The following is an 11,952-nucleotide window of genomic DNA, read 5'->3' on the forward strand; positions in this document are numbered from 1 at the left end:
ATTATTATAATTATATTGTATAGCGTAATACTTTATAGCTATGGTATAGTGTATAGTATAGTCTAACAACAACAACAACAACACACGTTTAGACGGCATTTTCCCCGAGATCGGGGGTTGCCGTTTGGCTACCTATGATGAAACCGAAATACCCCTCGACTCCATCCACATCTGTCACTCGCCTCAGTATCACGCAACCCCGCTTTCACCCTGTCCTTCTCCACCTGCTCTCTCCATCCCAATCGCGGACGACCCCTTCCTACCACTCCTTCAACCTCGAACTCCAACGCTCGCCTAATCCCGACCCTTTCATCCCTTCTCAACACATGTCCATACCACCGCAATCTCGATCTCCTTATCAATGTCACAATGTCCTCATTCAGTCCCATCATTGACATCAGCTCTGTACTACTCCTCCTATCCTTCACTTTAACCCCACACATCATCCTCACCATAGCTCTTTCAGCCCTCTGCAGTACACTTTCCTCCTCTCTCCTCAACACCCAAGTTTCACCACCATATATCATCGCTGCTCTCACACATGCTTTATATACCCTCCCTTTCATCTTCACTGACCATTTCTTTCCACACAATACCCCACCCAGTTCCTTAAATTTCATCCATCCCACACGAACTCTAGCCGTAACTGCGCTCAAACATCCTCCATCCGCATTCAGCTTATCCCCTAAGTAAACAAAGCTTTCCACTCTTTCAATACCATCACTCAACCCCGTCCTTGCGTCCGTCCTATTAATCACACCATGAACACATTTCTTACATTTGAACGTGCCTTCCACCTTTTTCAGTGCCCCCCTCACACCACTACATCTCTTATGCACCCATTTCTGACATCCTATACACAATACCGAGTTAGCCTTCACTCTCCTATCACATACCCCACAGGGGTCTATTTTACTTATCACTCGTTCCCCACCTTCCCCACTCACCATTACCTTCGTCTTACCAATATTAACTTTTAACCCTTTCTTTTCAATAACACTTTTCCATCTGTCAAATTTTAACTGCAATTCTTCCATGCTATCAGCCATCAAGACTAAATCATCTGCATACAAAATCTCAAATAACAACCCCTCCATTATGTTTCCACACACAACATCCATCACAATTGCAAACAGAAACGGTGATAACACTGATCCTTGATGCACTCCTACCTTAACACTAAAAGCGTCCGACATCTAGCGTAGTATAGTCTAAATTAAATTAAATTAACCTGTGTTAAGTAACATTTTCATTTAAATAAGATGAGTGGCATTTTGTAATGGAACACACAGGCATTTTGATTTGGTTGAGAATCGGTGTCTGTCAAATCAAATACTAAGCAAATAATTTCTAATTAAAAATGTATTATAGTCTAAAGTCTATAGTCTAGTATAGTCTAAATTAAATTAAATTAACCTGTGTTAAGTAACATTTTCATTTAAATAAGATGAGTGGCATTTTGTAATGGAACACACAGGCATTTTGATTTGGTTGAGAATCGGTGTCTGTCAAATCAAATACTAAGCAAATAATTTCTAATTAAAAATGTATTATTGTTTTTAATATTATTTTGACAAGTTAAGAATTGAGATTCTCTAATAGTTTAATCTCAATGTCTTGTCATGTGTACTTAACTACTTATGTATATTTATGTATGTATGTAGGAATGTAAAATGTATAAAACGAAATGTATAAATGCAGAAAATTATACTAATCCCTTTTCTTTTTTAAATGTTCTAAATATAGTATATAATATATAAAATGCAATACGAAATCGAATTAAAAAAAGAAACGAGACAAGAGCTTTGCGAGCGATAATTTTATATTAGACGTTTTATCAAAGATGCTGACGAAGACAACGACATGCTTGATCCATAGAATAAAAAACAATTTTTGTTATAAATTAATTTTTATGCCATATCCATTATATCCATGGCTGGTACTTCAAAATTTTGAAGATGATCGCACTTGATCTCTAATTTCTCCGATTATACTGGGTTTCACTTCACGTGGCTTCTTACTCAAATTATCGGCGAACTCAGTCAGAAAAACAAACGAAAAGAGAGATAACTAATTTTTAAAGATAAAAAAATTAACATAGAATTTAAAAGACGAAATATTATCTAACTATTTTTTTCTGAATTTGAAAAAAATATTTTCTTTTAAATTTTTAGATCGAACCGTTATTTATTTCGTTACGGTTTTCGGTTTCTGTTAAACTAGCAAACAACATTTCGGTTCGGTTACGGTTTTTGTTCCAAGCAAAATTTCGGTTTTTAAGTTTTCGGTTACGGTTCAGTTCCGGTCGATGCCCTGATGCTAACACACAGGTAACTTAACGTTCAAACATGTGTGTACATATAGTACATATATGTATGTTCAAGCTTAGTTTTGATGTCACTAAAAAATTATATTACAGTTTAATTTATCCGTATTTAACATATGGCGTAATGTTATGGGGTAATAGTTGCACGACCCATCTTAATTCTTTGAGATTGGCCTATAATAGTTTTGTTAGATGACTTTTTTCCTTGAAAAAGTATGACCATTTCTCAAGTTTTTATCAAGAAGCTAATCTATTAACAATTAAACAAATATATAATTTTGGTCTGTTAAAATTTATGTTTAAATTATATAAAAATTTATTGCCTCCTAATTTGTCCATTCATTTTAATGCTCCCGATAAAAAGTTACGTGTTTTAAGACAAATGAATGATTACGTTCAACCTTACCCTAGATTAGTAATTTATAAATTATCGGTTTTCTCCTCCGGGGTTTCACTTTGGAATAGATTGCCTTCAGAGTTCAAATTATTAAATAGTATTTCTGATTTTTCTAATAAAATATTATTATACGTTTCCAAATAATCTTTGTTATTTCTAATTTATTATGCTGATATAATATGATTAAACATTTTTGAGTTTATTGCTGTTGGTTTTTGAATGTATGTCTTGAATGTATGTTGATATTTATTCTTGGACTTAGTTTGAATTCAATTTGTTGTTTGTTCAGGCAAAATCATATGATTGAACATTTTAATTATATTGCTGTTATTTTTTGAATGCATGTCATGAATATATGTTAGTATTTATTTATTGGCCTTAGTTTGAATTATATATTTGTTGTATGATCTTACACATTTTAGATAACACTACAAGGATCAAATTTTAGTTTCATTTCATTATCATTTTGTTTTACGAACGTTTAATTTATGTGCAGTGTGCTATGCTTTTGTGTCAATCAGTTGTGAACGAACAAATTATGTTATCGTATATGCGCTTGATAATTTTTTAAATTGTTTCTGTTTTTCTTTTTGGTGGCCTATAAAGCTTAATAAGCTTGTATGGTCTCCAAGCCATTTTTTTGTGGTTAATAAAATTTTTAAAATAAAAAAAATAAAATAAAATATTACACGTGTATGCATGAATTTTAGAATGAAAGTATACTCTCTTTTTACAGCCATGTCTCACTGTGCATATATTTACTGTGGCTTGTGGCAATTTTTAATCTCGTGCATTAAATAAATAAATGGTTAGTAGTATTAGTAGTAGATAAAAGTCTTAAATAAAATGGGCAAAAGTAAGCAAGTCTGATTACGCATGCAATTATTTTTGTGAGATAAACATGAAAGTGAGAGTATAAACAAAGTGAAAAGTGAAGCTAAATTGATAATGAAAATCAGCACTTTTAAAGTTTTAGATTAAAATATGAAATGCGCCAAGGTTAAGGTTAGGATTAAAATTGGTGAAAGCAAAATACCATATTTAAATATTAAACATTTAAGCATTTATAAATTGTGAACTTTTGTAACGAAACGGAAAATAGACGTTTGTTATATAGTTTGTTACAAAGTTTAATAAACTTCACCCTAAGCCATAATTGTTGCGCAAAAAAATTGTAATTTTATGCCTACATATGTTAAAATAGTTCAACAAAGTATCTTTTCATACCCACCAACGTTAAAGATACATAACAGTAGACTTTCATGTCTACCATGCATAATGCATTTATTCTACATATATGAATGCCTACCATGCACACCACAACCATTACAACAGTACATATGGCTCCTTTCTGTCTCGAAAGACAATGGATGCGCCCAGCATTTTCACTCTTTATGACTCCTCTTCGTTTATTGCATGATCTTCTGTGACTGAACAGACCAATTCTTGGTCAATATTAGATAATAAAAAGATTCTTCTGAAGGATTGACAGGTGGCGGTGTTTTTCTTCTTTTGCACTTTTTTGAGACAGCCTTAGATCTTTCAGGTTCTCCCACCAAAATACCACTTCGAACACTTTGTCTCCATGCTGTTCGATCCTGAGCAATCTCTTCCCACAGGTCTTCATCAATGTTTGAAGCCCTAATGTCTCGCTTGAAGACATCACTGTAGGTTAATTTTTGACACCGATTGTTCTTTTACCCCTGACCAGCTTGGCGTAAATGACATTTTTAGAAATTGTTCCATTTGACATACGTGTAGACGCCTGAGCCAGAATAGTCTTTTCTGCGTATATACTGAACGTATTGGCCTTTTTTTTAAACTTCCTGATTTGACACAATCTTTCCATGAGATGCACGTAATGCGTCGCAGACAGCGCATATGATTACTATTCAATCTATGTTTTTGATACATATAAGTTGACCAACTCTCAACGCCATAAAGCAAAGTACTCTAAACACATGTGCTACAGACAAGTATCTTGGTAGCTGTAGTAAGTTTAATATTTACCCAAAAACGCTTTGAAAGTTTTGTCTTTGATTCCTTAAGCTTTTGCAATTCGTCTTGAAAATTCTGTGTCCAGGTTTAAGTTGGTTTTAATTGTTTACCCAAGATACGTAAATTGATTTACCACATTAAGAGTGTGATCATCTATATTGATTACCGGTAACTCGTTTCTGACATGGTCAAGTTTTTGTTGTTTAACCCAAATCCTCAATTCGTATTTTGCTATTTTTCTGTGAAATACTAGAACAGCAGCATCTGCAAAAGCTCTCTAACAAGAATGTGTTTTTTTGTTTTAGTTTTAAGTTGAGCCAGGTTAAAGAATTTACCATAAAATCTACTGTAGATGTATACCCCATCTTCCATAAAATTGAAAGCTGTAGCAAGGGCAACAGAAAAAAAGATACCAAAGAGTGTTGGCGCCAAAACACATTTTTCTTTTACTCCGCTGTTTATGGGAAACGATTCAGAAACAGATCAATCAAATTGAACAAAGCCCTGCGTTTGCTCATGAAAGGAAGAATGTTATCATTCCTAGCAGTTTAGAAGAGCAATCAAATTTTTCCAATACAGCAAATAAACCACTTCTACTAAGTTAAAAGTTTTAGTATGATCAATGAAAGCAAAAAACTGGCTGCCTTTGCTCTATACACTTTTATTGCGGCTGTCGCAGAGAAAATATCATATTAGCTGTTGATCTTTCCGTTCTAAAATCACACTAAGATTTTGGTTGTTTTCTGTTTGCTGAAATTTGTAATTTTTTAAGAAGCACTTGAGCAAAGGCTTTTCCTACTGAACTTAGTATGGAGATGCTTCTGTAGTTGTTACAGTCTGAACGATTATCTTTGTTTTTGTAGATTGTAAATATATTTGCATTTTTCAAATCCTTGTGAAATAGCACCCCTTTCCCAACATAAGCATAGCAACATGTGAAGTGGTTTCAGTAAGGCATGTTTCCCAGCTTTAATAATTTCTACAGGAATGCCGTCTCCACCAGTTGCCTGGCCATTTGCAAGTGCATCAATGGCCATACTAAGTTCCGCTTCAAAAGGTATCTCCTCCAGTTCAGTCATAGTTGGCAAAGCTTGATCTTTTGACAACGCAGCTGCAGTGATAACACTGATAGAGTTCTACATGGTGATAAATCCATCTTTCCATTTGAGATGCACAATATTTAATTAATGTAACACATTTTGACTTGGGTGGAACACATCTACTAACAATTGGTCCAAAAGTTTTTTTTATACCTTCATACAATCACTATGCATTATCAGAATCAGCACAAGTTTGAATATTTTAACAGAGATCTTGCTAATATCTATTCCCACAATGTTTAGCAAGTTACTGTGTTTTATTTCTTGCATCTCTAAATGCCTGTGGATTGGTTTGTGTGTTTTTGTAAGCTATCAAAGCTTCTTTTTTGTTTTTTGTAGCAATTTTCATTTCTGATAAGTTTGCTTCATACCAGTCCTCATTTTTCTTAGCTTTTTTTCTAGAACCGACAATGAAACCTAATATATGAAATTACGCATAGATTTCCAACTTTTCTCAACATCTGTAAAACTGTGGCTTTAAAGAGCCTCATTTAATTTGCTGCGTTTCAACAGCTGTTTGACGTGTCTCAAAATTACCTCGTTAAATGTTGTTTTTTGTCGCTTTTAAATTGAATTAAAGTCTACTTCTTGGTTAAATTGGGAGTTAAATTGTTGCGTAACAAGTTTTTTGTTTTAAAGTTTTAAAAGTTACGTTTTTCATTAATTTGGTTGAACTTGTTTGTGGAATAGTCAGTTGAACTTAATTTATCCAATATAAATTATGCTAATGAGCAGCAACAGCAATAGCACAGAGCCTATTAAGTACGAAGCAGCTGAGGTCTTTAAAATAAACAAAAACATTTTTACTCCGTCAAGATTAATTAGAAAAATTTAAAATTTAGAAACCTAATTGTGAAAGAAATAAATCGTTGAATTTACTCACTGAGCGTCAGTTTTGTTCAAAACGTGTGAGTATTGGCCAGTTGAATGTTAACAGTATTGCTAATAAGTTTACTGCTGTAAAAGAAATTATTGAAGACAAAAAACTTGATGTTTTAGCTCTTGTGGAAAGTCGACATTACACTTCTGATGATGTTGGACTAATTCGCTCAGTACCAGATGGTTACATCAGTTATGATACTCCACGAAGTCATGAGGAATCAACGATGTCCAACAAATCATCTGGTCCACCGGGTGGTGGCCTAGTCGTTATTGTCCGGGACTCGTTTAGATCAAATGTGATTGACCTTGGGCTTCATCTGTGCAAGTTTGAAAATATATAAAGTAATTTTTAAAACACTTTAACTTCATATATTATAATTTGACTTAGGAAAATGCAATGACAATCCCAATGTACAACAGTTAGAAACCATCTTTAAACAAGTTTAATTCAGATGTTGGATTGTTCTCGGGAAAACAGGTTATTCAAAAAATAAAATTACATACCTTTTAGAAGATATTTTATGTTTATCATTATCTAATTTTTCAGGCAATGTACAGGAACAATTAATAAAAGATTCTGAATTTAAAATACCCGAAGAACAATTTCAACATATTTTTGAGAAAGCTAATTTAGAACTGGAGTTTCTAAATCAAAACACAATGTCAACCATTATCGATAATGTAGTGGCATATATTGCTGGATGGGTGGTTCAAAAAGTAACCCAAATGATAGATTGTAATCAATGCAGGCTAGCACTTGTTGAAACAAAAGATAGAGTCGCCATGTTTTACCAACAGCTACTTATATTAAAGGACGATGGTGGTTTGGTTTTTCCTTCCCGTGGTGTCGTCAAGGTTATATAAATAATTGAATTATAAAAATTTTGGCTTAATGCTTTTTCTATATCATCATCATAAAACAGTATACAAGAAAACATATATTACAACTGAATAACATTAGGAACAATTCATTAATAATCATTAACAACATTGCCAATAACAGACGGCTACCAATAAACTATTCCTAACATTTAATAAACAGATATGTCATGTAACAGAGAGGCATTAAAAAATGGAAACCGAGCAACATAAAATGAATACTGAATCGGTAGTTTTAAATGTTTTTAAAAGGTTGGCCAATGAAGATTTATTAAATTTCAAAAAACATATAACAGATACATTTAATGGATTAAATAATCATAATTTTTGTTTACTTAGACTTATTGCAAAAACATATATAAATGTACGTTCATTTCATTTCGCAAAAACCACAAATCAAATAAAAATCCGTTCTGAATTTCATAAGTTAATACATTTCAAGAGACAATAAAATCATTTATCAATGAAAAGATTTATCAACCATTTGTAAATTTTGAATTGTTTGATTTACTTAGTAAATATATTTGTTTCAAATATATATTAAACATTCTTTTGCTATCTGTTGGTAAAATCTGTATTTTTTATTTGGTCATTATGTTTTCATAAAACCCGTCACTCTAACATCTTCATTATTTTATATTTCATTTATTTTTTATCTATGAAATCATTATTTTCCATATATTTCAACATACTTTAACATACTTCAATCATATTTCATTTCTAATTGAGTTTTCACATTTGATTCATTCAATTGAAACAATAATGCATCAACAATTATTTCAATTCTTCATTGTTTTGGAATCTGTTTTTTCATTCAAAACATTAAACAATTGGCCTTCAATTTTTTATTCCTTTATAATTTTTGAAATTATGCTGATGACAAAAAATTTTTAATATTGTAAATATAAATTAAACCCCATTATTGAAAAATTTTCATTATACCTTTTTATATATTCATCAACAAACAAAATTATTTTCAAGACCTTCTTTACCTAACATGTATGCCTTTACATCCAATCATTTAATGTTATCAAATTTTTGATTTCAGTTTAAACATGCATTTTTTTAAATCTCTTTGTAATATTCAGTATTTTTTCTGCAAGAGTTTATTATTGCATTCTCATCTGCATTTGTAAATATCTGATCATTAATCTACATCATAATTTTACTGCAGCAATATATTAACTAGTTTCAAGTCATCATTATATCAACCATTTTCATTCCAGATTGTAAACTTATCCGTTTTAACTCTTTCTTTACATTATTTCTCAGTTTTAATAATTCATTTTTTTTATCTAATTCATTTTTTCATACAAAATATAACTTTTTTTGAGATAAACTTTAGATAATGCTATATCAATTGGAAGTTTTTATGGAAAAAAGATATCATTTCATTTCATTTACAATTTTTAATAAAATATTTTTAAACATTTGTCTCTTTGTTGTCAGATTAGTTGCCATTGACTTACGTAAATGATTTGCACTTAAATATTAAACTATCCTTAATTTAATCGCTAAAGTAAATTATTGAAAATACATTTAAAAAATTTATTTAAATATTACTTATTTTATCACTGATTAAATGTAGAATTGACCCAGTTTACTAAAAACAGTCCATTTCATATTCATGGCATACAATATATAGGCAGATTAGTAATTAATTTACTCTGGCTTTTATCAATAACTAGAAATTATTAAAATTGAAAGCAGACATTTTCCCATTTTTTATATATACAATGCAAATTCAAGAAACAACGTGAAAGTTTATGAAATTTGGTTCAGCTTCAGATGATTATATATTCAAAAATAGGTACTCAAATGTATGATTGTCAGCTAGTGTTATTACAGTAATTATGAGCAGTCATACATTTGGTATACATTCTCATGAATTTACATATTACGTTTATAACAATAATAAAATAAACCGTAAAGACAAATTAATATGAATGAATGATTGTGATTGATAATCAGAATATCCATTGCAGAGCAGAGTGAGGGATAACAGTGCAACTTGTAAGTTTGGATATTAGTATCAAAAAAGCCCAACGGAACTGAAACACACCAGCAACGTTAGCAATAAAACATTACCAACTTATATTGCTAGTTTTTTAAAGCGAAATTCTTATTTGGTAAAAACTCAACTACGGAAGCTATGACAATAATGGAAAACTAGACAATATTCTAAACATAGATAAAAAGCTAAATGTTTTTTAAAATTAATTTTTTATTGGCGTTTTTGGTTCTATGGATCAAGATTTTTTGCAAAAATTTATTTTAACCGGTGTATATATATATATATATATATATATACACATATACAGATACATCTGAGACTTGCCATATTCATTATATATATCCATGAAGAAAGTGCTGTATATCGGTAAATAAACTTCCCCTTCAGATTAACATTCTAATTTTTATTATTGTTAATTTAAGTTCACTTTTATTTAAAGCTTACCTCTACATAACTAGAATAAAATAAATAAGTAAATAAATACCTCACGAATATAATTCCATGCGTAGTCAGACTTGATTGCTTTTGTCGCTCTATTTTTATTTATAGTTTTATATACGCTTTATTTATCAGGTTAAGACGTTTTCTTTACCAATATTTTTTAATTCAACCTACTAATGGTTAATAATTAATTCTATAGTATAATATAATAAATTCTAGTATAGTATATTATTAATTATAATAATAATATTAATTATTAATAATAGTAATCAGTAATGATCTCTAATCTAACTAAAATAATCCTACATTTTTAAAACTTTTATAATTTATATTTTTCAAAATAATTTTTTTGGGTTTATTTTTGATTTAATTTCAATTTACCAATTAGTGGTTATTCGTTTTTAAATTTTGTTGCACTACCATTGAATTTAAAAATTAAATGAAAATTTTTCAGATTTCAAAGGACATCATAGACTAGACTAGTCATCATAGAATAGAATAGAGAGAAATAAGGTATTAACTTATGCTTCTGACATCACATATTTGGCTTTGCGTATAAAATTTATTATTGTTATACTGTACTATGTTTATGTATGATGGATTTATAGATCTTTGCATTTGATTTGAAGTTTTGAACCCACTCAGTGCCAGATTAAGACCTTTTTAGGCCCTGGTCAAAAAATATTTGGAGACTCCTTTACATTAACATAGGCCTCCAACTGTTTTTATTAACCCAAGCTCAACTGTTAAAAGCAATGCTTTTTTAGTTAATTCATCAGTGCTAAAAAAACCGCTAAAAAAACTTTTTAACAAAAAAACTTGTATAAAAAAATTTTTCGTTCGTTTCATCTGAATACATTTTATTTAAATGATTTTGTAATCTGGAAGGCTTTATCTGACAAAGTAGACAAAGGCAAAGATGGATTTGTAGGATTTTCAATAAATCCGTTTTTAATATAATCTGAAACGCACCGTCATTTCTTCTTTTTTGCTTCTGACTTAGTTATGTTTGAACAAAAACTTGAGTTAATAATTAATAACTTTACAGCGATTATGCATAAAGACAAGGTAACGAAAATTAATCAATAGAAGCAGAATTAAAAGCCAGTAAAACGCAAATGCGCCAATATATTTTAAAATTTATTCAAAAAATAGTGATGTTGCAATTCAGCAGATATACAGCGATTATGCATAAAGACAAGGTAACGAAAATTAATCAATAGAAGCAGAATTAAAAGCCAGTAAAACGCAAATGCGTCAATATATTTTAAAATTTATTCAAAAAATAGTGATGTTGCAATTCAGCAGATATATATATATATATATATATATATATATATATATAATAAATATATTTGTCTTCATGCTGGGGTGCACTGGCTATAAAGCGCGTCCCCAGGTGGTAGATAGGGGAAAGTCCTGGGCAGGGAGAACTTTTAGGATTGCATCAAATAATACGGAATAAAATGCCGCGAACCAACTGTACCAGAAGAAAAAAGGCGGAGGATCCTAGGATAAATGGCTCCAACAGCTGATGATCTTCTATTCTAAATCCACTGTCTTGTGGAACAGAGACCTTTGACCCAAAGGCTAGGCGCACTGCTTACAACAGTGATCTCTTTGGCACGAGATAAACTTCAACCGCGCTGCCTTGTGTGCTTTTAGCAAAAAGGCTAGGCTCGCTGCTCGCTGGTGGTTGTCATTAGGAATTGGGCAATTCCAGATATAACAATTTTTTGACCCAAACATCAAAAAAAAAGAAAAGATCCCTATTCCCTGGAAGACTTTATATGGTCAAGAGGTGACAATATCCAGGAAGTACGCAACAGTGGAGGGATGTTGCGGAAAATCGGACGTCCCCACCTGAAATATCAGACTTGGCACTTCAAATACTGGATCGCTTACCGGACGCTCC

At 31.1% G+C, this 11,952-nt stretch overlaps 1 protein-coding gene across 1 annotated transcript; it reads right to left on the bottom strand.

Moving 5' to 3' along the window:
* Positions 1–4,870: 4,870 nt before the first annotated feature.
* On the bottom strand, positions 4,871–6,091 carry HELRODRAFT_165023 (hypothetical protein; the record flags this gene model as incomplete). The annotated part of the gene is made up of 4 exons (XM_009030929.1): positions 4,871–4,900; positions 5,004–5,175; positions 5,655–5,857; positions 5,975–6,091. 4 exons carry the CDS (start codon positions 6,089–6,091, stop codon positions 4,871–4,873), a joined length of 522 nt encoding a protein of 173 aa, XP_009029177.1.
* Between the last annotated feature and the right edge of the window lie 5,861 nt (positions 6,092–11,952).

This window comes from Helobdella robusta (genome assembly GCF_000326865.2).
Source record: "Helobdella robusta unplaced genomic scaffold HELROscaffold_7, whole genome shotgun sequence".
Lineage (NCBI taxonomy): Eukaryota > Metazoa > Annelida > Clitellata > Rhynchobdellida > Glossiphoniidae > Helobdella > Helobdella robusta.